Raw genomic sequence first — 22,490 nt, 5'->3', positions numbered from 1 at the left:
CTCTTTCACAATGGCCAAACCCACACGCTGCTATTTATAGCAGCAGCCCTAATTACTGGAGCCCCACCCAACCACAGGTGGCCTCATTTTCTCTTGTAATAATCCTTCAGTTGTTGTCTCCTATGCATCACTCTACGCATGCGTGGATGTGTAATTAATTCTTGTTCAGAATCCAAGGATGATACAGATGATTGATCTCCTCCTGGGCTGTCTGCCAAACTCCCCTCTTCCCTGTCACTCATGCTTCCTTGGTCAGAGGAGGCTTCATCGGCAGATTCCATCGGGAGCAAAACAGGCCTGCGGCATGTGGATGTCTCCCCCACATCCACCTGCACATTCCTTGGGGCAGGAGCTGGTCCAGAGCTAACCACAACATATTACAGGTAGTCTATATCATACTGCCCTCTCATTTTCCACACCACTTCCTCCTGAATTCTTTATTTTTCCTGGCAGAGAGCTGGAAAAAACAATTATTGATTAAGGAGGAAAAGATGGAGCACAGTATCTTTTCACTGGCAGACTGGGGAAATAGTCCCATTAAACGGCTTAAATCTGTACAGGTAGTCCTTGAATTACACTTTAGTGATCACTTGAAGTTACAATGGCACTGGAAAAAAAGCAAGTGGTTTTCACACTTACAACTCTTGCAATATCCCAGTGGTCACATGATCCATATTCACATGCGACTGGCATGTATTTATAATGCTTTGCAGTATACTGTCCCAGGATCCTGTGATCACCTTTTGTGACCATCTGACACGTAAAGTCAATGGGAACGCTGGATTCACTTAACAACAGTGCTACTAACTTAATAACTATAGTGATCACACAGTTAACCACTGTGGCAAATTGTAAAATGGGGCAAAACTCACTTAACAGCTGTCTTGCTTAGCCACATAAATTTTGGGCTCAACTGTGACCATAAGTCGAGGTCTGCCTGTAATATGACCTCAAACCATGGCTCACCTTGAGCTAGCTGGATGATATTCAACTTTGCCCAGAAGGACATGCCAAAATAAAACCAGTCTTACCAGGATATACCACATTGTATAATAGCTGTCAAGTGTACTGTGAGTCCAGCTTCTTTGTGCTCCAGTTTGCAAATCTGTTTAACTTGCAATTTCTTAACACAGTTCATGGCCAGCCTATCCCAGACATAATCATATGACAGCTGTAGAACTGGACTGAATAAATGGGTTTTGGACAGCAACTGGGAAATCATTACTGCAAAGTAATGAAAATAAAAACCAAAGACCCCTGAACTGTTTGAGTGGAAACCCAAATACTTCAGAAGGAGGAAGCATAAATTATCTTAATCCCTGAATTTTCCTATTGCTACTGAATTTAGCTTTTGTAACACAGCCAGTTACTGACTTCTGCAAATTTATCAACAATGTATCAACAGATTTCAGTTACGGTGCCCTGTTCTTCAAGAATTAACAAAAAAGGCCACCTGAAAGGCTTCTTGTGACAATACATTTTAAATTGTATTCTAATTACTCATTGTAACTTAATATACTGCTTTCAGTTTACACTTAAAAATTAAAGCTGAGGAATTAAAAGAGTTAAAAGGCCAAATAAAAATCCCCCCAACCCTAATTGTAAGTTGCTAGGATCCAATGCCCACCTTCCTAAACTAGACCAGGTGTGGCCAATCTCGGCCTCAAAGGGATAAAGCTGTTCCAAAGTGAATGGAGATGAGAGCAATGATAACATCTTATCTGGGTCTCCATCTGTCTTGTCTCTTGAAAGGAAAATAATTAAAGCATTCATTCCCTCTCACCTTGAACACCCAATTATTTCTTTCCAAAAGTTATGTCCTGAAAGTAACTAGAAGCTAATCCATGTATGTAAATACTATCACCAATCGGTTAATAGCAGGACTCTGAAGTATATTGGAAACCTGCTGGCCACCAACACAAATCCTATAGAACTGGTGTGACACTGCTATGATGGCTCTCATCTGCCAGCAAGAGGGCAGCTGCTTTCTGCAGTTTCTCAATAGTCTTGAAAGGCAGCATCAAGTTCAGCACGTTGCAGGACTTATGAAGTCATAGCTGCCAGGCTGCTACTTCAAAAGGGTCCATTTAAAAATTTAATGATGCTGTTGGTCTCCTTCACTCTGCAGGGAGCACATGACCAGGGCAGCAACGGAGAAAGCTTGAACTCCAAATGCCACCAGATGAGTTTGCCTCCTTAGATGATGGCAAACATCATCTAAGCATGGAGGATCAAACAGGAAAAAAAAGATCTTTTTTCAAAAAGCTATGTTAGGCTTTGGTGGTAATGAACAACACTTCATATCTTGCCAAGAAATGAACTGGCATGTTTATATAAAACCTAAATCCGTTTTAATTCTAATCCCTTCAGAAGTGTGTGACTTCCAACATGCCAGTGAAAGGACCACTGTAGCTTTGAGTTAGAAAAACTTGAATGCCCCAGTACCAAGCTTACATCTGTCTGTCAAAAGATGAATTATGACATCTCTCCCCAGTTTATCAATCGATGCTATACTTACTCCTACAAAAGGTGCCAGCTCTGGAGGGACTGGGAGAGGTTTGGCACCAGGTATAGGATCCGAGATGATGAGATTCGACTTGGATGTTGATAGAGGTGTAGACATAATTGAGCCATTGCTGCTGAGGGCCATCTGCTGCATAAGCTGGAGAGCACGGTCTGGGATCTTGTTGGGATCCGAACAAGATTGTTGCCATAATGGGAGCTTCTGTGCCAAGATATCTTTTCCCTGGAAGGTTTCAAAAATGAGAAGCGGTGGTGGTCAGAGAAAAACCCAGATAAGATTTTAATCCAAAGATGGAAGGAAGTCAACAAATTCCCAAACATAACTTTCCTGAGAATGAAACTGCTACACTAACTGGGCAATGATTTTTTTTTTATTTTAGGAGAAATTAAACTATTGTAACTTTGCAATCTACATAGATTGACTAGGTTTGTTTGTCAGTTATTCAGTTAGAGGAGGGAAAATAGGGCTAAAAAATATTTGTCTACCCCTGCTTTGAAACTGTTCCATGAGGCAACTTCTCAAATAAAGCATATTTGAGAAATACGGATAGAATGAGATTGGTTAAGATTCCATTTTTCTTCTTTTAGTTCCACTGTAAAAGGGGGCAAATCATAAAGGGAGAAAATAATATTTTCCATTCTAATCAGCCAATTTTCACTGTTCGAGGTTGGAGCTCTCTTTATGATTACCTCATGAATCTAAAAGCTGGAGAAGAGAGGACAGGCCAGGACAGGGCCTCTGAACTGGTCTGAGAGATTCATATATATTAGGCCTGATACTTGTTACAACACCAAAAATATAGAGCCAAAGAAATGGGCAAGAGCCAGTTGTGGTAATTTAATTTTACAAAGAAAACATTTCGCACTTGTCAGTCTCAGGCAACCACAAGACCCCTTTCTTTCATTCAAATTCACCATGGTGTTATAGTAAGCTAAAAAACATAATTAAAAATCTCTTCAATTATTGCTTACTTATAGACCAGATAAACATTTATCTCTTTTTAAAGCTCTTTAGGGTAGAAGGGGTGTTAAACTGCAACAACTCCTTTCCAACTTCATCCCCAAGAAAAAATTCAGCTTTCTTCCTCCTCCAGGAGCTATGACCTGATGAAGGAAGTTGGAATCTTGGAAGACTCCATTCACACGTAGAACACTTTAGCATATAGAGCCTTTTCATTTCATTTTTTAAAATTTTACACAGTGAAATTAGTGAAGAGAGCAAACTGAACAGACACAGTCAATCGCAACAACACAAGAGCACGCAACAGATTCAAACTTAATATTAACCATTCCAAACTTGACTGTAAAAAATATGACTTCAGCAACCGAGTTGTCGAAGCGTGGAACTCATTACCTGACTCAGTAGTGTCAACCCCTAAACCCCCAACATTTTTCCCTTAGACTATCCACGATTGACCTCTCCAGATTCCTTAGAGGTCAGTAAGGGGCGTACATAAGTGCACCAGTGTGCATTCCGTCCCCTGTCCAATTGTCTCTCCTTATCTCATTTATCTTTTCTTTCTTTCAAATATGTTCACCTATACTTTTATATCTTTTCTTCTACTCTTTTCTTTATTTATATTATTACATATCTATTCTCTTCAATGTGTATTATGTATTGGACTAAACAAACAAACAAACAAACAAACAAACAAACAAACAATGAACCATGTGATACAAAGAAAAGCTCCAATCTTCATAAGGTGGGGCCAAGAAAAATTGAAATCCTTCCCAAATGCAAAAGTAGCCAGTTCTATTTTTAAATTTTAATACAGGTACTACATGTTAACATTGAAAAAAAAACAAACCTCGAGTAGTGTATTGCCTAAAATTATCACAGGTGAGAACCTCTCTTTTATAGGAAATGTATTCTTCCCTTCTTGAAGCAACACAGGCAGTACCAAAATGTTGTAACTGAACAACTTGAGAAAGGAAAAGAAACTGAAAAGCCATGACTTGTACAATACACCTCTGTGCATTTCTCTGACTCCTTCTCACCTCTGAAAGAGGTATTTTACTGCAGTGGCTGTTCAAAAGTTGTTATTCCTGACACTTTTTCCTTAATTAACCAAGCATGAGTGCGATCAAGAGAGTAGCTTGACCTGACACTGCTTTCACGAATATGTAATTCTGACACAAGCCAAAGCATCTAACATCCTGGATGAAAACATTTAGTACTGAGTGCCAAGTGGGAGATCCTTGAGGAAAACAAATGAGCTGGGATATAAGGAAATGCCCAGATTTTTCACATATATTCCTTTCTCTTCACTTGCTCTCTTCTTTCACTGGATGGAAATCACACGGGCATGTCTTCTTGAGGGGCAACCCGTTAAAAAACTCCTTCCAAATATACACATTCAAACCAGGTTGAAAGCCTTGCACCCCCAACTTTAATTTCCTGATTAGCAAAATCTTTGTGAGTTGTTCTGGGGGAAAAAAGTTTAAAGAGAAGCATATAAAACGTGGGTGTTCTGGAGTCCAAAGACGGGCTACAAGAATGGTGGAAGGTCTTAAGCATAAAACGTATCAGGAAAGACTTAATGAACTCAATCTGTATAGTCTGGAGGACAGAAGGGAAAGGGGGGACATGATCGAAACATTTAAAGATGTTAAAGGGTTAAATAAGGTCCAGGAGGGAAGTGTTTTTAATAGGAAAGTGAACACAAGAACAAGGGGGCACAATCTGAAGTTAGTTGGGGGAAAGATCAAAAGCAACATGAGAAAATATTATTTTACTGAGCAGTAGATCCTTGGAACAAACTTCCAGCAGATGTGGTTGGTAAATCCACAGTAACTGAATTTAAACATGCCTGGGATAAACATATATCCATCCTAAGATAAAAACATATATCCATCCTAAGATAAAATACAGGAAATAGTATAAGGGCAGACTAGATGGACCACGAGGTCTTTTTCTGCCGTCAGTCTTCTATGTTTCTGTGTAAAAGGAGTGTTTGAAAAAAGACATGTAGCTGAGGGAACAACAGATCCTCACAGAAACATTTACCTCAGTCAACTCGCTCTTTCTCAACACCGCTGCCAAAGGAAAGCGGGCTTACTCTCTCCTTTCTACTCTATTCGTAAACTCCTTAAAACCCACCTCTGCTGTCAGGCATGGGGGAATTGAAACATCTCCCCCTTGCCCGTGTTGTTTTGGTGTATGATTGATTGTGTGCTTGGTTTTTTTAATATATATTGGGGTTGCTTTTATGGACTTTTTAACCTATAACTGTAATTTAGATTGCTAAATATTGGATTTGTTACTATGTACTGTTTTTGCCATTGTTGTGAGCCGCCCCGAGTCTGCGGAGAGGGGCGGCATATAAATCCAATAAATCTAATCTAATCCAATCTCTTAACAGCTGATGGTTCAGCACAACTGTTAGGGGGAAAATGTAAAAGCAGGAAGTAGTACATGTGAACTACTTCTTTAGGAAGAAACAAAACCAATTGCTTAGTGCTGCACATCCCCATGGATGCCCCCAAGGTACCTAAGCTGCACAGATCAGCTGCTCCCCAGCAACCATGCTATCTGAAAGGAAGTCTGGAAATAGCCTTTGGCAGCTCCCAGGTGAGCACAGGTCAGCTACAGGAAGGGAGACTGTCACATAATGGCTGCCTGTTATTTGGGTATTTGAACAAGAACATCAGAAAAGCCACCCCGAGTCCTTGGAGAGGGAAGGCATATAAATCCAATTAATAAATAAAAGGGTGTGTTTTGCAGAGAAGGCCAGCAATTGCTAATGCCACATAGCAGCTTCCTGTGAAAATGCCAGTAATAGCGCCATGGATCATTTTGGTGAGGATTTCTTCCTTTCCCCTCCGTCATAAAAAGCACATTAATTGTGTGCGTGGAAATAATTCTTCCTATCAGGATGAGCAGCAGGAACTTCTTAGCTTCCAGCAAAAAAAGAGCTGCTATTCTGGAAAGTCCTGCTGCTTCAATCACTCCTTAATCCTCTGCATTAGTTTCAGTCCATCCCCTCCTCCCCAAAAATACCATAAGTCTAGGATCTCTGGGACCAAAGGGCACATGTAGGAAAGCAGTAAAAACAGTCCAGGGGATTAAAAAAAATAACAAATGGTAGGCAAATTTCCCAGCTTTTCAAGTAAAATGCAAACTGGGGGCCAAAGAAGAACATCCAACGCTTCTCATTTGAAGTAGGAAGTTCTTGTTGAAAGATTACTGGTCCAGTAAGTTATGATGGGCGATCTATGATGGGTCCTCACAGCTGTGGCCATTGCAGAATTCCCATGGTCACGTCATCACCGTTTGGACATTTGGCAACTGGCTCACAATTATGATGTCAGAGCGTCCTGCGGTCATGTGATCATTTGCGACCTTCACTTTCAACAAGCAAAGTCAATGGGGAAGGTGGCAGGAAGTTGCAAATGGTGGTCACGTGACTTCAGGATGCTGCAACCACACCCCGGATTCATCTAATAACAGCAACTGGGAGTGTCACCACTGCTGGCTTAAGTTGGTGCAGTCATGTGACACTGTGCCTTTCAGCCGCATTGCTTAACGACAGAGTTGCAGTTCCAATTATTATCCAAGGATTATCTCTATTTGAGTTCAGACAAGAAAAGAGAATAGTGGCACAAAAAGCAGTCGTGCAGCTTCTTAATATCTCCTGTTCTATTGGGAGCAGCACACTTTGTATTTATAAGCTCCAGACTGAAGAGCATACAAGGGCCATTGTGTCACTCATACAACATCACCTGCCAGGAAGTAGGCACACCTGCCCTGTTGGATGCCAGGCTATTATTATGGGAGGTTGAAGAGAGGGTGAAGGAACAGTAAACATATGTGCTGGTGTCTTCCGGCAGAATATCCAGTGCTTCCTGCTTGCATAATGTATGGCTTATAGAGGAAGGCTCTGTCACAGTAAAATTGTTGTATAGAAAGAATAATGTCTTGCCATGAATCTTGTGTGAATGGCAAGATGCACCTTGGTCCCTTCACTAGGACAACGGAACTAAGAATATTGTTTGTTTATATGCCATCAAGGTGGTGTTGATTCTTAGCAACCATCTAGATAAGATTTTCTTCACGACAACCTGTCCCTAACTTTGTCCTTCAGGTTTTCAACTTCTGCTCCAAGTCCATCCAACTTGCTGCTGGTCATCCTCTTTCCTTCCACTTTTTCCAGCATTAGAACCTTCTCGAGAGGTTTGATATTCAAGATAATAGCATAGCTAAATTTAAATAGAAACCCATACTTCCCAGAAGATTTTGATGACATTTTGAAGTATCTGTGTGGGTGTTTTGTATATGAATATGTGAATGTTATAAACCAACACATGCAAAACATGCAAATGGTTTTGATCTGGAATGTAAGAATGTGTAGTCACATTTCTTGAACAAGTTATAAAACAAGGCACACATGCTTCAGCACAACTCCCATGATCTCAGTGTCTAACTGTAAATACCACTAAGATAATCTACTTAATAAAAATGTAAATTAAAAAAGCCTGGAAGAGTTTATCTTCATTGGAGTATTATGACAAAATAACAGCAAGAAAAGAAAATAATCCACCAGATCTGAGAAAAGAGTATTGTTCTTCTATTTCTCTGCATATATTAGTAAATGGCCTGACTCACTGAGATTTTGCAGTCCATTTCTTTAGTAACTTCAATCTAACCAGAAGGATACTGTAGATGAGTTATACATGAAGGAAATGCAGAGATAGTAATATCTCTCTCTCTCTCTCTCTCTCTCTCTCTCACACACACACACACACACACACACACACACACGCAGACAGAGCAATAAACCAAAAAGAATTTTTCTCTCAAACCAATGCCAATAAGAGCCTCCTGATACTAACAAATAATTTCACCATTAAGAATAACAGAATAATATTTACACTTCCATGCTCCCTTATTTTTCCAACTTTTCTTTTCAGCCATGAAAATAAAAGATGTTTTATTTAGACTGAATTTGCATGGGTTGGCATGGACTTAAGATATTCTTCCCAAAGGATTTTGCCACTAGGCAGCAAAAGTTGCATTTGAGCCGAATATCTATTACAAATTATGCCTGGTCACCTCCTTGGATCTTAATCGACTAGTCTCCTTTGTTTACCCACATGGAAAGTACTACTCGTAGGCCCTCTTCCTGTACTAATGGCAGTCCACTATGAGCTAAAGATTACATAGCCATGGACAATTTGAAATAAGATTTTGTAATTAATTATAAAGAATGCTTCTCATGGGAAAATGCTTTTATTTTTAAATATTTAAAAAACATGCCACGTGACTGGGCAATATAAGAATAATTTCCTGTAATAAAGAAACTAAAGGTTACAATTAAAGGAGATGAACAATTAAAGGAGATGAACACCTGACTTACTAAAACAGAATAAAGCAAAATATTTTAATACTGGACATACTAATGGATATTTTTGAAAGTACAGTGGTACCTCAAGATACAAACCCCTCGTCTTACGAACAACTCGTGATACGAACTCGGGGTTCAGAAAAAATTTGCCTCTTCTTACGAACTTTTTTTGAGTTACGAACGCCAAACCCGAACTTCTGGGTTCCGCGTTCGGGAGGCTGCTGGGAAGCCCCCCGGCTGTTTTAAAAGGTGACCGCCGGGCTGGGGGGCTTCCCAGCAACCCCCGAACCCCGAACCCGGAAGTTCGGCAAAGGTTCGGGGTTCGGGAGGTTGCTGGGAAGCCCCCCAGCCCGGCGGTCACCTTTTAAAACAGCCGGGCGGCTTTCCAGCAGCCTCCCGAAGCCGAACGCCAAACGTTCGGAGGCTGCTGGAAAGTCCTACTTCTCCCCCCCAGCCAAACCCCCAAAGCCTGTTTGCTGCCACACGATTTAGCCAGGACAGGAGCGAAATGACGTGGAGGAATGGGGAGCTGAAACCAGTATTACACGATGGAGACTGATTTAAAAGTGTATTTAAAAATGGCAGGCTACAAGAATTATGTTGTTTGAGTTTGTATGGGATATGGGAAGAAGAGATCATCTGTTGCATTTTAAGAGGTGATAATTTACTAAAATTGTTTATACTTGTGATGAAAAGTGAAATGATTTCATTATATATTTCTTTTTTTCTTTACTATATTCTTATTTTTTCTTTTATGCACCTTTTCTTTTTTTTATTATTAATTTGCATTGTTATAAATTGTGATTGAAATCTTTAATAAAATTACTATTGTATTAACTACTAACCTGGAGTTGTTTAGTTCATTTACTAAGTGCTTCTGCTTACCTTGGAGTGGTATGTAAGAGCATTTTTGGCCACTGCACACTGCTTCTCCACCAGGAAACAAAACCGACGCCTCTCTTCTGTCAGGGCCAGCTTGTAACCATCAGATACATAGTTCTCCAGCTCACTTTGTTTATTGGTCATTGCTTCAATAAACTGGAAGAAAAGAGAGAACATAAAATATTAGAGGTGAGTAGAAATTATAATCACAACATGAGCCCGCAAGCCTGCAGGTATTTTGATTCCTTTGCAAATCAAACATCTATTCCAGTGGCTTCAGAGAAAGGAAACGGAGAGAAAGAAGTAGGCAAGTTGCTCTACAAGAATTTCTGAGAGATTCCTGATCTGGTGTTCAGCTGCATCCTGGACAGCAGGGGGCGCTGGTCCACAGAGTATAAGCCTGCTGAGAGAATTTCTCTCCTTCCCCCTCAGCAACATCCATCCTTAGTCATCTGACTCCCCTCACACAAAAGCTCCTGACTCAGTACGTGGGCTTCAGATGTTGTGTGGGTGGCAGAAGAGCAGATAGATTCTTAGTCTCCCTCCTACTCCCTCTGCACCTGGATACTGCTAATTCTCTACTGCCTATTGCTATGAATCGACTTCGGTGGCTCACATAAGTTTAAAGGGCCTTCAGAAGGATTCTTTTGTATGCTTTCTCTGTCAAGCTCTCCTTTGTAGGCTGCCGAGAATCAGTTTCCCCTCTCTTTCTGAAAATCATAAGAGGACAGAGCAGCAGTAAATTGCTCCCGGTTCGGCAAATCGGTAGTAGCGGTGGCAGGAGGCTCTGCCCACCTGCCTGGGATGCTTCTGCGCATGTGCGGAAGTGTTGCGTGTGAGCACGAGCACGGTGAACCAGTAGCGATTTAGAACCCACAACTGGGACAGAAGTTAAAGGCCTGCAGGCAATTCAGAGAAGCTTCATTTGAACCGTCAACTCCTCCTTTGAGAAGATGCAACAAAGAAAAAGAAGGCACCCTTTCAAAGAGCCCCCTTTAACTAAACAACAACTCCTCATGTGAAGTCTTCAAACTACAGGGGGTGGACAAAAAAATGGAAACAGTTGACTTTTTGGCATCATAATGTTTGAACATGTTCAAATCAATCAAAACTTGACATATTTTAATGTCTTTTTTAATTCTGTTTTTAAATTTTTTTTTAGACTACCTTTTTTTTTTTTACAGAAATTTAAGGAAATTGGTTATAACCTTCTAGAAATGGCAGACCTCTCCGACTTTCAAAGAGACCAAATTGTTGGTGCTCGAATGGCAGATGCTAGTGTAACAGAAAGTGCCCAAATGTTTGGCATTTCAAGAGGTAATGTCTCAAAAGTAATGACTGCTTTTGAAGGGAAAACATCCTCAGCCAAGCACATGTCTGGTGGAAGGTCGAAGTTGTCTGAGAGAGACCGTCGGACTCTAAAGCGAATTGTTAGAGCGGATCGCAAGACCTCAGCTCCTAAAATCACTGCAGACCTCTAGACACTTTCAGAACCCAGTTTCTACAAAAACTGTTCGAAGGGAGCTTCACAAATCTGGATTGAACAGAAGAGCTGCAAGGTGTTTCCATTTTTTGGTCCACCCCCTGTATGACATAAAGTCATCCACTTAATTCTGCAACCAATGGCTCGAGAAACCCACAATGCAATAAATTTCCTTTCTCACATTCAGGGGTTTCTCTGCATTCAGCACTTCTGTGATCAGTTTCAATAGCCTAAAAGTCTGGAATATCCCAAAGCATTTTAGATGTAAACCTCCATGGCTTTAAAGGTCATTAACTGCAAAAGAGTTAATAGAGCCCCTTCTTTATGGCATACACCAGCCCCTCGAGCAATCACTTGTGCCTGCTTTCTGTGTACCCTCCCTCCCTCCCTTCTCCCTCACCCGAAAAGACACTGCAGGCAGGCGGCTGATGCCGTTTCAACAAAGGCTACTGTGAGAAAGAAAAATGCCTTTCCTAAGAGGAAGCCTGTTGCAGGATAAATACATATTAAGGAGCAGCACGCTTTCCTCCCATTAATATTTATTCAGATGCCACATGTATATAGACTCAAACATATTGTAGCCAATTAAAATAAACATATCAGCCACGGATCCTGTAATTAGATGATGGTCCATTTCTAGCCAAGGACAAAAGCAAGAAAGGCGCCATCTTGAAAAGAAAAATACCTCCAGGCTATTTTCCTCTGATCATATGCAGTATAAACAAGCTACACTTTTAATTTCCTTTCCAAATCCTTTCCTTTCCTCCACCATTCCCGGCAGAAGGTGTGTTCCATTCTGAAGTAACAAAGAATTGTTTTCCTTTCTGCCATCTCCTTTATGTTATTAATCCAACAGGGCTTCCTTTTCACAATAACTTCAGAGCTGTCCTTGTAATGCCACAATATACAAGCTTTTCTTATTTAGGGAAAAGAGGAAATGAGGAGGAACTCAGTTTCCTTTCCATGCAGCCATGATCAAGCCACTTAAAAAACTTCTTTATATGGAGTTAAATCCATTTGTCATAACTTCTGCTTAATTACAGGGGGCCCTCAACTTATGGCCATTTAACAACAGTTGATAGTTAAGATGGCTTCGGAAAAGATGATTTACAACCCGTACTTACTTATTTACTTACTTACTTACTTACTTACTTACTTACTTACTTACTTACTTACTTACTTACTTACTTATTTATTTATTGGATTTGTATGCCGCCCCTCTCTGCAGACTCGGGGCGGCTAACAACAATGATAAAAACAGCATCCAATTAATAAAACAACTAAAAACCTTTATAATAAAACCAAACATACACACAAACATACCGTGCATAACTTTAATGGCCTAGGGGGTAGGGCTATCTCAACTCCCCCATGCCTGGCGGCATAAATGAGTCTTGAGTAGTTTACAAAAGACAGGGAGGGTGGGGGCAGTTCTAATCTCCGGGGGGAGTTGGTTCCAGAGGGCCGAGGCCGCCACAGAGAAGGCTCTTCCCCTGGGGCCCACCAAACGACATTGTTTAGTCGACGGGACCCAGAGAAGGCCAACTCTGTGGGACCTTATTGGTCGCTGGGATTCGTGCGGTAGCAGGCGGTTCCGGAGGTAATCTGGTCCCATGCCATGTAGGGCTTTAAAGGTCATGACCAACACTTTGAATTATGACCAGAAACTGATCAGCAGCCAATGCAAGCGACGGAGTGTTGAAGAAACGTGGGCGAATCTTGGAAGCCCCATGACGGCTCTCGTGGCTGTGTTCTGCACGATCTGAAGTTTCCGAACACTTGCACTTATGACCATCATATCAGCCTTCCAGTCGTGTCACTGCAATTTGGGCACCTGGCAATCAACTCACATTTATGACCAGTAGCAGTATGGTCATGATTTGCTAATTTTTTTTTTGCTGGTTTTCAGAAAAAAAACACCACCTATTGGGGAAGCTGAAGTACCTTAATAACCACAGTGATTTGCTTAATGACCACCATAAAAATGGTCATAGAATCAGATTTGACTTATGGCCACAACTACCTATGACAGAAATTCCAATCCCAATTACAGCCATAAATCGAGAACTACCTGTATGTATTGTATTGTAAATTCATTTATGTTCATGCTGAATGCCCTTGGAAAATTCTTGTCATTCACTATATCATGCCTTGCAGCATCAAGAGAAAGATAGAAACTATATGCTTTTCCTTCTTAATTTATAGGTATAGAGCAGGCCTGTAAAACTGGTGGCCCGTGGGCCAGATGCATCATGCACAGGCCACGCCCACCCAGCTCCGCAAAGCAAAACAAACAAGGTCACATGACACAATGAAGTTTGACACTCGTGGTATAGAGCAGTGTTTCCCAACCTTGACAACTTAAAGATATCTGGACTTCAACTCCCAGAATCCCCCAGCCAGCAAATGCTGGCTGGGGGATTCTGGGAGTTGAAGTCCAGATATCTTCAAGTTGCAAAGGTTGGGAAACACTGGTATAGAGTATATATTTAGGATACGTTCCCTTTGTATTATAGAACATTTTCCCAACCAAGGGTAGTAATTCAGTAGAGAATCTTCTACTGGATCCATAAAAGAGTTCAAGCCTCAGCATCATAGGTAGCTTATTTGTGAGGGACATTTCAAAACATACTTCAAGCTTAAAACCCTTCCAGTAAGTTTGAATTAACTTGCTTCAAACATCTGAAATAGCTGTTTCAAACCAGTTGTGGCCCCTAAGAAATATTTTTTTTCTCCAGGGGAAAAAAAGGGGATATGTACTTCATCAACTGGATTTTATTTCAGTAAGGAATTAATTCCAGCATCCATTTCTCTCTGAGCACCTGCCCATGAGCTGATGTGCCTCCTTTTCAGTTGAAGGGATCCACATCTGCCATTTGTCTCTTCCTGCAATGCTTTACTGGTACAGATTCTTTGGAACATAACTTTTAATGTCTCTGCAATCACATTAGCAGCTTCAATACCTGAGGGGAAATGGCAGAATTTCAAATAAAGGTTCCATTTTAAAAGATTTATTGGGCCATATGAATATTCTATTTTGTCAACGGAGAAGAGAAATGGGAATGAAATGGAAGTATAAAGTATAAAGCTTGAGACGTTCTCCCTTAAATTCCCAACACGCTCAACTCAAGCATACGCTGTGTTACTTATTTAAAATAGTGCAATAATTACAATACCAGCCTAAACCTGACAGGTCTGAGAACTGCAGACAATATTGCTTGTTTCCTTTCCGTGCCACTTGTCTAAACTCTGGCAACCAGCTAATGCACTAAGGCAAGATCTCTTTCAATCAAAGCAACATGTTTTGTTCCTTTCTTCAGCAGTGTCTTTGTCCCAGAAGGAAGTCACTCAAGGTGTCATCACCCAATAATCTCACACTTTCCCCCTCTATTTGAAAAAGTCTTAAGCTCACTGCTGCCAGGGCATACATGGAAGACATAGAAAGCGTAACTGAAAAGCAGCTTTTAAGCCTGCACTCAGCTGCCTGAACAGTAGCCCTCTTAAGCCATCTCTTTCCCCCCAAAGTTTTACTCAAATGAAATAAGAAAACTTTGCTTTCCACTTGGTTTTTGGGGGGAGAGAGGTTACTACAAAGTTGAAAATTCCCAGACTTACTGTTGGTCATATTGGTTAAGAATTCTGGATATTACAGCCCAACGGTTCTGAATTATGGGTCATTATTTGTCAACTGGGCCAGGTGAAATCGAAGCCTTATTTCAACCATCAGAAAAACAACATATAAAAAGTGCTCTTTCTCATGAAGATGAGTGAAGGTGATGAAACAGAACTCTGTTTTCTCACCTTCTATTATTTTCTTTTTTATTTCATTAGAAAGAGCACATTTTTCCCTATCATATATGTTGTTTTTCTGATGGTTTCTTTTCAAATAAGGCTGCAAAAATCAGTCACGTGGACACTTGGTCCACTTGACAAAGAATGACCCTTATATTGCAAAAGGTTTGACCATTGCTTCTGCTGTTAGGTATTCTCCTTTATTACAATGGTTTGGTATTACAGCTTGGGTTGGTTAAACAGTATCACCATATCATAATAAATGCAAGCAGTTTGAATCTCTCAAACATTAAAAACATTTCCTTCTCTTGGCAAAGATCTTAAGGAATTTTTGAATTTGAGTTCTGTATTAACAAGGAACTCCTGCTGCAAAAGCTACTGGGGATATGAAGTTAGCTTCACTAGCAGCCATGTCAAACCACAAAAGAACATTTCCAACAGGAGCTACTAGGGAAGGAGAAGTGTGTGTGTGTGTGTGTGTGTGTGTGTGTGGTGGGGAGATGCTCACATAATGCATTGGCTACAGAATGGAAGTGGTTTACCATTGCCTTCTTCCAATTTTGTTTTCGTTTTAACTTCCAAGTAGGGATGTGCAAAGCGTTCCATAGATGGAACAGCTGGTTTCGGGTGGCCTGTGTCTGGATTGAAACAGGCATGTTTTGAACGTAATGGTCCACATACAAAATGAAATGAGATGTTCTTGGCAGAGATGTTGGGATATGAGTGAGAACAGTCACTGCTAAGGGTTTTCATGGCACAGCATGTGCCTGTGACACATAAAGTAAAAGATGAAAACTTTCAAAAATGGAATGCTCTCAATTTATACTGAGGGGGAAAAAACCCCGTGCCGTTTCCAACCTCAAGCTCCTGTTTGTAATCAGAGCAATTCATGCTGTTTTCTCAACCAGGAAATTGGCCAAAAGGAGCATCATCCTCTATCCTGGACCTAGGTACCTTGTGAGATCTTCACCTTTTTTCTCTACTTGAACAAAACAGCCTTTTCAGCCTACATTGGGATAGTATAACACTCAGGTAAATTTGAGGACAGAAGAGATCATAAATGGTGCATAAGTGCACCAGTGTGCCTTCCGTCCCCTGTCCAATTGTCTCTCCTTATCTCATTTATCTTTTCTTCCTTTCAAATATGTTCACCTATACTTTTACATCTTTTATTCTTTTCTTTATTTATATTATTACATATCTATTCTCTTCAATGTGTATTATGTATTGGACAAAATAATACATAAATAAATAAATAAACAAACAAACAAACAAACAAATAAATAAATGATTACTGTAAACCTTTTTCAGCTATCGGCAAACATCAGCAGCAAATTCATGCAATGTCCATTAATTAGTTTCCCAGTATGATAAAGTCCCTTAGACACTTAGCTTCAGATGTCTAGATACATCAATATGTAAGAAATTCACTAGTAAGGACCCAGAGGTGGGATTCACATAATTTCCTTACTGGTTCGCCCAGTGTGCCTTCTGTGCATGGGTACGGCCTTCCGTACATGCACTTTGCTCACACGAAGAACTTGCACGCATGTGCATGTTGTGAAAATGTAGCTAAATAGGGCAGCATTGAGCTGGGGCGGGTGCTCAGGCCCACCCATAGGTGGCTACTACCAGTTCACCCGAACTGGCTGAATACCACCACAACACAAATAGTCAGTGTTCCTGTTCTTTCTATAGCCAAACAGTAGCTCAGGATCTATCTACATTCTCATCTGAGATGTCATGAAAAAAAATATTTTCCCATTATTTAAAAAAAAAAATTCGGCCATCACTTAGGGGATTACACATCCCGACCACAATCAACATTTCAAATCATTGGTTATAAACCTGATATACAGCTACCTATTGGGTATGCCTATTTTCCACACATAACCAGTTGGCAAGGCAGTAGAGGTTGGTTACCTGCTGTAGACATATTATTTGAAAACTCGCCCCGAGTCTGCGGAGAGGGGCGGCATACATATTATTTGAAAGCCGCCCCGAGTCTGCGGAGAGGGGTGGCATACAAATCTAAATAATAAATAAATAAAAAATAAATAAAACTCATAAAATTATTTTGCTCTTCATTTATGATAAGCAGATGCACACTGAGAAGTAGTCCAGCATAATTCTTTTATTTGTTTACTTATTTATTAGATTTATAGGGCTACCCACTTCATATAAAGTGGCTCAGGGTGGCTAACACAGTAAAATTTCAATACAGTAGCAAATAGATAAAACACATCAGAAAACCAAAAGAAAAACAGCTACTGAGGACAAACCCCGTCAGGAACAAATTCATTTTTAAATGTCCTTAAAAAATCCTGAAGAGAGAGACATACATACATACATAGAAGGTTGAATGACCAAGAAGAATCTGAATTTTATACTATTTGGAATAAAGTTTATAAGTGGATAGATAAAAATAAAAATTTAAATTAAAACGTTATGAGAAATGTATGAATATATCAAAATGATTTTATATTTTTTCTTTTTTTATTAACTTAATCTTATGCTATTATTATGTTTGAACAAAATTCTTCTTTTCACTTAGATTAATATGTTGACTTAATGAATCAAGAATATATTCTTTTTCTGTATTAAAAATTAACTTCTAAGACAAGAGGGGTAATTGTAACCCCTACTATGTGTTAAATGTTTGTACGTTTGTGTGCGAGTTTTTATGAAAAATCAATAAAGTTTATTTTAAAAAATGTCCTAAAAAAATCCTGAAGAGAGAGACATACATACATACATACATACATACATACATACATACATACATACATACATACATTCATTCATTCATTCATTTGATTTCTATGTCTATTCTTCGGACTCACAACAAAGTAATTTGCACTACCTCAGTGGGCTACTTCAATATTTGCATTATGAATTCTATAGTTTAATCCACAATTCTTTTTAAAGATAGGAAATTTTCAGAGAGAAAGTTTTTTTTATACAATACCTTTAATTCTTTGTGGTAAAAATACTGTACAATTTTTTTTCTAAGATAAATACCAGTACTTGTTCCGATTAACTCAGTCACATCAGTCATTAAAAGAGGGATGTGATCTTAAGAAGTCTACTTGGAATGTTAAAGACATGATAATAAGAGGACAGTCAAATCAGATTGAGCTCTTTAGGCAAGACTTAAAATTTTGGGAGGCTAAAATAAACAAGAATCTGCCCCACGGCGAACAAAGGATAACAGAATAATAGAATTGGAAGGGACCTTGGAGGTTTTCTAGACCCCCTGCTCAGGCAGGAGACTCTATACCAGTGGTGGCGAACCTTTTTTCCCTTGGGTGCCAAAAGAGCATGCGAGTGCACTATCATGCATGCGTGACTGCCCACATCCATAATTCAATGCTTGAGGAGGGGGAAAACAGCTTCCCCTGCTTCCTGGAGGCTGGAAACAGCCTGTTTCCCAACTTCTGGTTGGCTCAGTAGGCTCATGTTTTGCCCTTCCCAGGCTCCAAAGTCTTCTCTGGAGCCAGGGGAGGGTAAAATCGCCCTCCCCCATCCCCCTGGAGGCTCTCTAGAAGCCAAACAACCCCTCCCAGAGCCTCTATGCAAGTCAAAAATCAACTGCACGTTGGAACTGAGCTAGGGCAACAGCTCAAGTGCCAGTAGATATGGCTCTGCGTGCCACCTGTGGCATCCGTGCCATAGGTTCGCCATCACTGCTCTATATCATTTCAGACAAATGGTTATCCAGCATTATTAAAAACTTCCAATGTTGGAGCATTCACAATTTCTGGAGGCAAGCTGTTCCACTGATCAATTGTTCTAACTGTTGGGAAATTTCTCCTTATTTCTATGTTGCTTCTCTCCTTGTTTACTTTCCACCCATTGCTTCTTATCCTACCCTCAAGTGCTTTGGAGAATAGCCTGACTCCCTCTTCTTTGTGGAGAGATATTGGAGCACTGCTATCATGTCTCCCCTGGTCCTTCTTTTCTTTAAACTAGACATACCCAGTTCCTGCAATACCCAGTTCCTGCAACTGTTCTTCATATGTCAAACTCACGGCATCACAGCAGCGTCAAGTGACGTATCACGACTTTCCCCCCCTTTGCTAAACCTAACATGGGCGTGGTCAGTGCATGACGCATCCAGCCCTCAGACCGTGAGTTTCACAGCCCTGTTCTAGAGTCTCAATAGCAAAGAAAGGAAAGTAATCAGGAAAAGAAAGAAAGGAGAGCATAGAAGGGAAAAAGTATAAGTCTTAGAAGAAAGGGGGGGGAGAAGGTATGCTATCTCCTAAATCTGATGACTCACGACAGGTGCTTCTAGCATTGCAGATCCTGAAGACTGAGTTGCATTATAAGCAGTCTCTATTGTTCAGCATGTGTGGGGGTGGGAAAAGGGGGTGGGTGGGTGGAAAGAGAGAACAGAAGGAGAGAAAAACAGCTATGGAGAGATTTTTTTTCCTATCATTAATGGGCTGCTCTGAAGCACAGCTTCTGCCCACATGGATTGCACATTAACATACAGCTCTAACCCTTTGTTGCAGAAGGCCTGTTAACATTAGGGTTGTAGTAATAAAGTAAGCAATATTGCAGATGTTGCAAAACACTATCTCAGAAGAGGCAAGAAGCACTTTAGCTTTCATACTATTGAACGTTCCCCCCTCCTTCCATTAAGGCAAATTCATCATGCAAGTTTCTTCCATGAAGAGAGGTTTACCGACGACTCAGAAGGTAACAGTGATGTAAATGCATAAAACACATGCAAAAGATTCCTAGAAAGAACTCATCTCCAGATATACTCGGTTTAATCTGAAATGAATCTAAAAGCATTATCCAAAACACGGATCATCTTAATTCTAGCCAGTAAAACGTACAAACTGCAATATAGATTAGTATAAGGGTAATGCAATCTTGGCAATTAGTCCCTCTGCTAACTTAGAGATATAGAAACATAGAAGACTGACGGCAGAAAAAGACCTCATGGTCCATCTAGTCTGCCCTTATACTATTTTCTGTATTTTATCTTAGGATGGATATATGTTTATCCCAGGCATGTTTAAATTCAGTTACTGTGGATTTACCAACCATGTCTGCCGGAAGTTTGTTACAAGGATCTACTACTATTTCAGTAAAATAATATTTTCTCATGTTGCTTTTTGATCTTTCCCCCAACTAACTTCAGATTGTGTCCCCTTGTTCTTTCCTATTAAAAACACTTCCCTCCTGGACCTTATTTAACCCTTTGACATATTTAAATGTTTCGATCATGTCCCCCCCTTTTCCTTCTGTCCTCCAGACTATACAGATTGAGTTCATGAAGTCTTTCCTGATACCTTTTATGCTTAAGACCTTCCACCATTCTTGTAGCCCCTCTTTGGACCCGTTCAATTTTGTCAATATCTTTTTGTAGGTGAGGTCTCCAGAACTGAACACAGTATTCCAAACGTGGTCTCACCAGCACTCTGTATAGTGGGATCATAATCTCCCTCTTCCTGCTTGTTATACCTCTAGCTATGCAGCTAAGCATCCTACTTGCTTGGCCCCTTTTTTAAGAGCTGAATCGATGCCCTCGCTAATATCATCTGAACCCAAGGCCTTTGTGTCAATAGGTATAAATCACTCAGAGGGAAACACCCCCCCCCCATTAGTGTAGAATTGGAAAAGGGGTGGAGAAACTATCACATTATGTATCATTTTAGAGTTATTTAAAATGAATTGTCTCCTTGATTGGTTTGACCACTGAACAGTTTAAATGGCAGGCATATCTACAATGGTGACAAACCAAGAGCTAAACTGGTGGGTGTCATCATGGAGCAAAGCTCTGTCCTAATTTATATAATTGAAAAAGTCGCATTCTTCCTGAAAAATTCCAGGAGGCTGGTGAGACTAGGTTTATAGAAAGTACATGGAAAAGTAGGCATGCAAGACTTCATACTCTCATATATCTACTCTAGCTGATTGTACGTTTTGTGTGAATGTGTCAGGGTCAGTTTAGAGAAGGCAAGAAACTAAATAATTGTGGAGTCCCAAACTCTAAATTCTGCTTTGGTCATATAAATACTGAACCCAGAATCTTAATAATCCTTTAAAATGTGTGGATCAACTTCAAGCTCACACTTAAAGTGAGGCTATTTTTTAAATCACTTTTATTTATTATCTATGTAAGCACTGCTACTTAACACGGAACAAGGCAAACAGCCAGCGAGGGACCACTTTGGCAAACTGCATGTGTGATTTTTGAATTAAGAAAAACAACCTCCTTCTTCTTCTGGCTATAAGAACATACCTGAAACATTTATCTGGTTCAAGATAATTCCACAGGAAAGATTCACCGTGGGTTCTATTTAAAGAAGCGATTGCAACACAGACTCAATATTTCTGCATTCTTAAGATTATTAGGAACAGAGTACAGAATCACACCCCTCTTGTTCCCCAGTGGGAATTCCTCACACTCACTTTAACAATAATATTACAACTTGATTTTAGCTCATTTTAAACCTAATGATCTTATGTTACCTGGCTCTCATGTAGGGCCCAGAGAAGACATTACAGTGTATCTGTTGGTATACTACAGGAAGTCACGCTGTGGTTAAGCTGAAAATACACCTTATGGCCATGCTGGTTGTCCCGCCATGTGCCCTTGCAAAACACAATATAGATGACATAATGATGACTTCAGCACGATGTGGCTTTTCAGAGGGGCACTGAAGCCAGAATCAGGAAATTGGACTGCCATTTGGCTGGGATGCTATAGGGTTCCTGCTTAGGCAGGGGGTTGGACTTGATGACCCGCATGGTCCCTTCCAACTCTAACAATCAATCAATCAATCAATCAATCAATCAATCAATCAATAAATAAATACATAAATGGATGAGAAGTGGACAGATCTCCGCTCCGAGTCTTCGGAGAGGGGCGGCATACAAGTCTAATAAATTATTATTATTATTATTATTATTATTATTATTATTATTATTTTGTTATGAGCTTTTTTCTTTTTCTCTCTCTGCAGTTTTGAGTGTTGCTTAAGTGCAGGGTTACTATGTATGTAACATAATTCTATTGAGCTGTTTTTAACCTTTTCACAGGAAGACTGTTGATAAGACGCCCAAAGTCCTTTGGGGTTGGAGTAACATAGAAACTCTGCAGGAGGAAGAGAAATTTTAAATCACAAACTATAATGGAATTGAAATGCCAAATGCCCGAACCACGGGTGAAATGCTACCACGCATGAAGCGTGCATTTCCGAACTGGTAGGAAAGGTAAGTAGATTTCACCGCTGGCCCAAACCGTCAGGAACCATCAAGTAGGTGGGCATTTTACAGTTGTTGTTGTTGTTGTTGTTTTATTATTATTATTATTATTATTATTATTATTATTATTATTATTATTATTAATTAGATTTGTATGCCACCCTTCTCTGAAGATGCAAATATCCATCCAGAGTGAGAATTGTGCTAAAGACAAAATTGAATGGTGGAGACACAATTGAAGC

The 22,490-nt window shown here is 40.1% G+C and overlaps 1 protein-coding gene across 2 annotated transcripts in view; it reads right to left on the bottom strand.

The window, feature by feature from the left end:
- BAIAP2 (BAR/IMD domain containing adaptor protein 2) overlaps positions 1-22,490 on the bottom strand; it is a 196,009-nt gene that overhangs the window by 38,543 nt on the left and 134,976 nt on the right. For both annotated transcript variants that reach the window (XM_070740211.1, XM_070740210.1), the window contains exons 7-8: positions 9,753-9,905; positions 2,519-2,746 (exon numbers count right to left, since the gene is read on the bottom strand). In XM_070740211.1, coding sequence (XP_070596312.1) covers positions 2,519-2,746; positions 9,753-9,905 — 381 coding nt within the window. The remainder of the gene's footprint in view (positions 1-2,518; positions 2,747-9,752; positions 9,906-22,490) is intronic.

Source organism: Erythrolamprus reginae, chromosome 2 (genome assembly GCF_031021105.1).
Source record: "Erythrolamprus reginae isolate rEryReg1 chromosome 2, rEryReg1.hap1, whole genome shotgun sequence".
Classification (NCBI taxonomy): Eukaryota; Metazoa; Chordata; class Lepidosauria; order Squamata; family Dipsadidae; genus Erythrolamprus; species Erythrolamprus reginae.
Note: the sequence above shows the minus strand (reverse complement) of the source record. Positions and strands in the feature narration are given on the sequence as shown.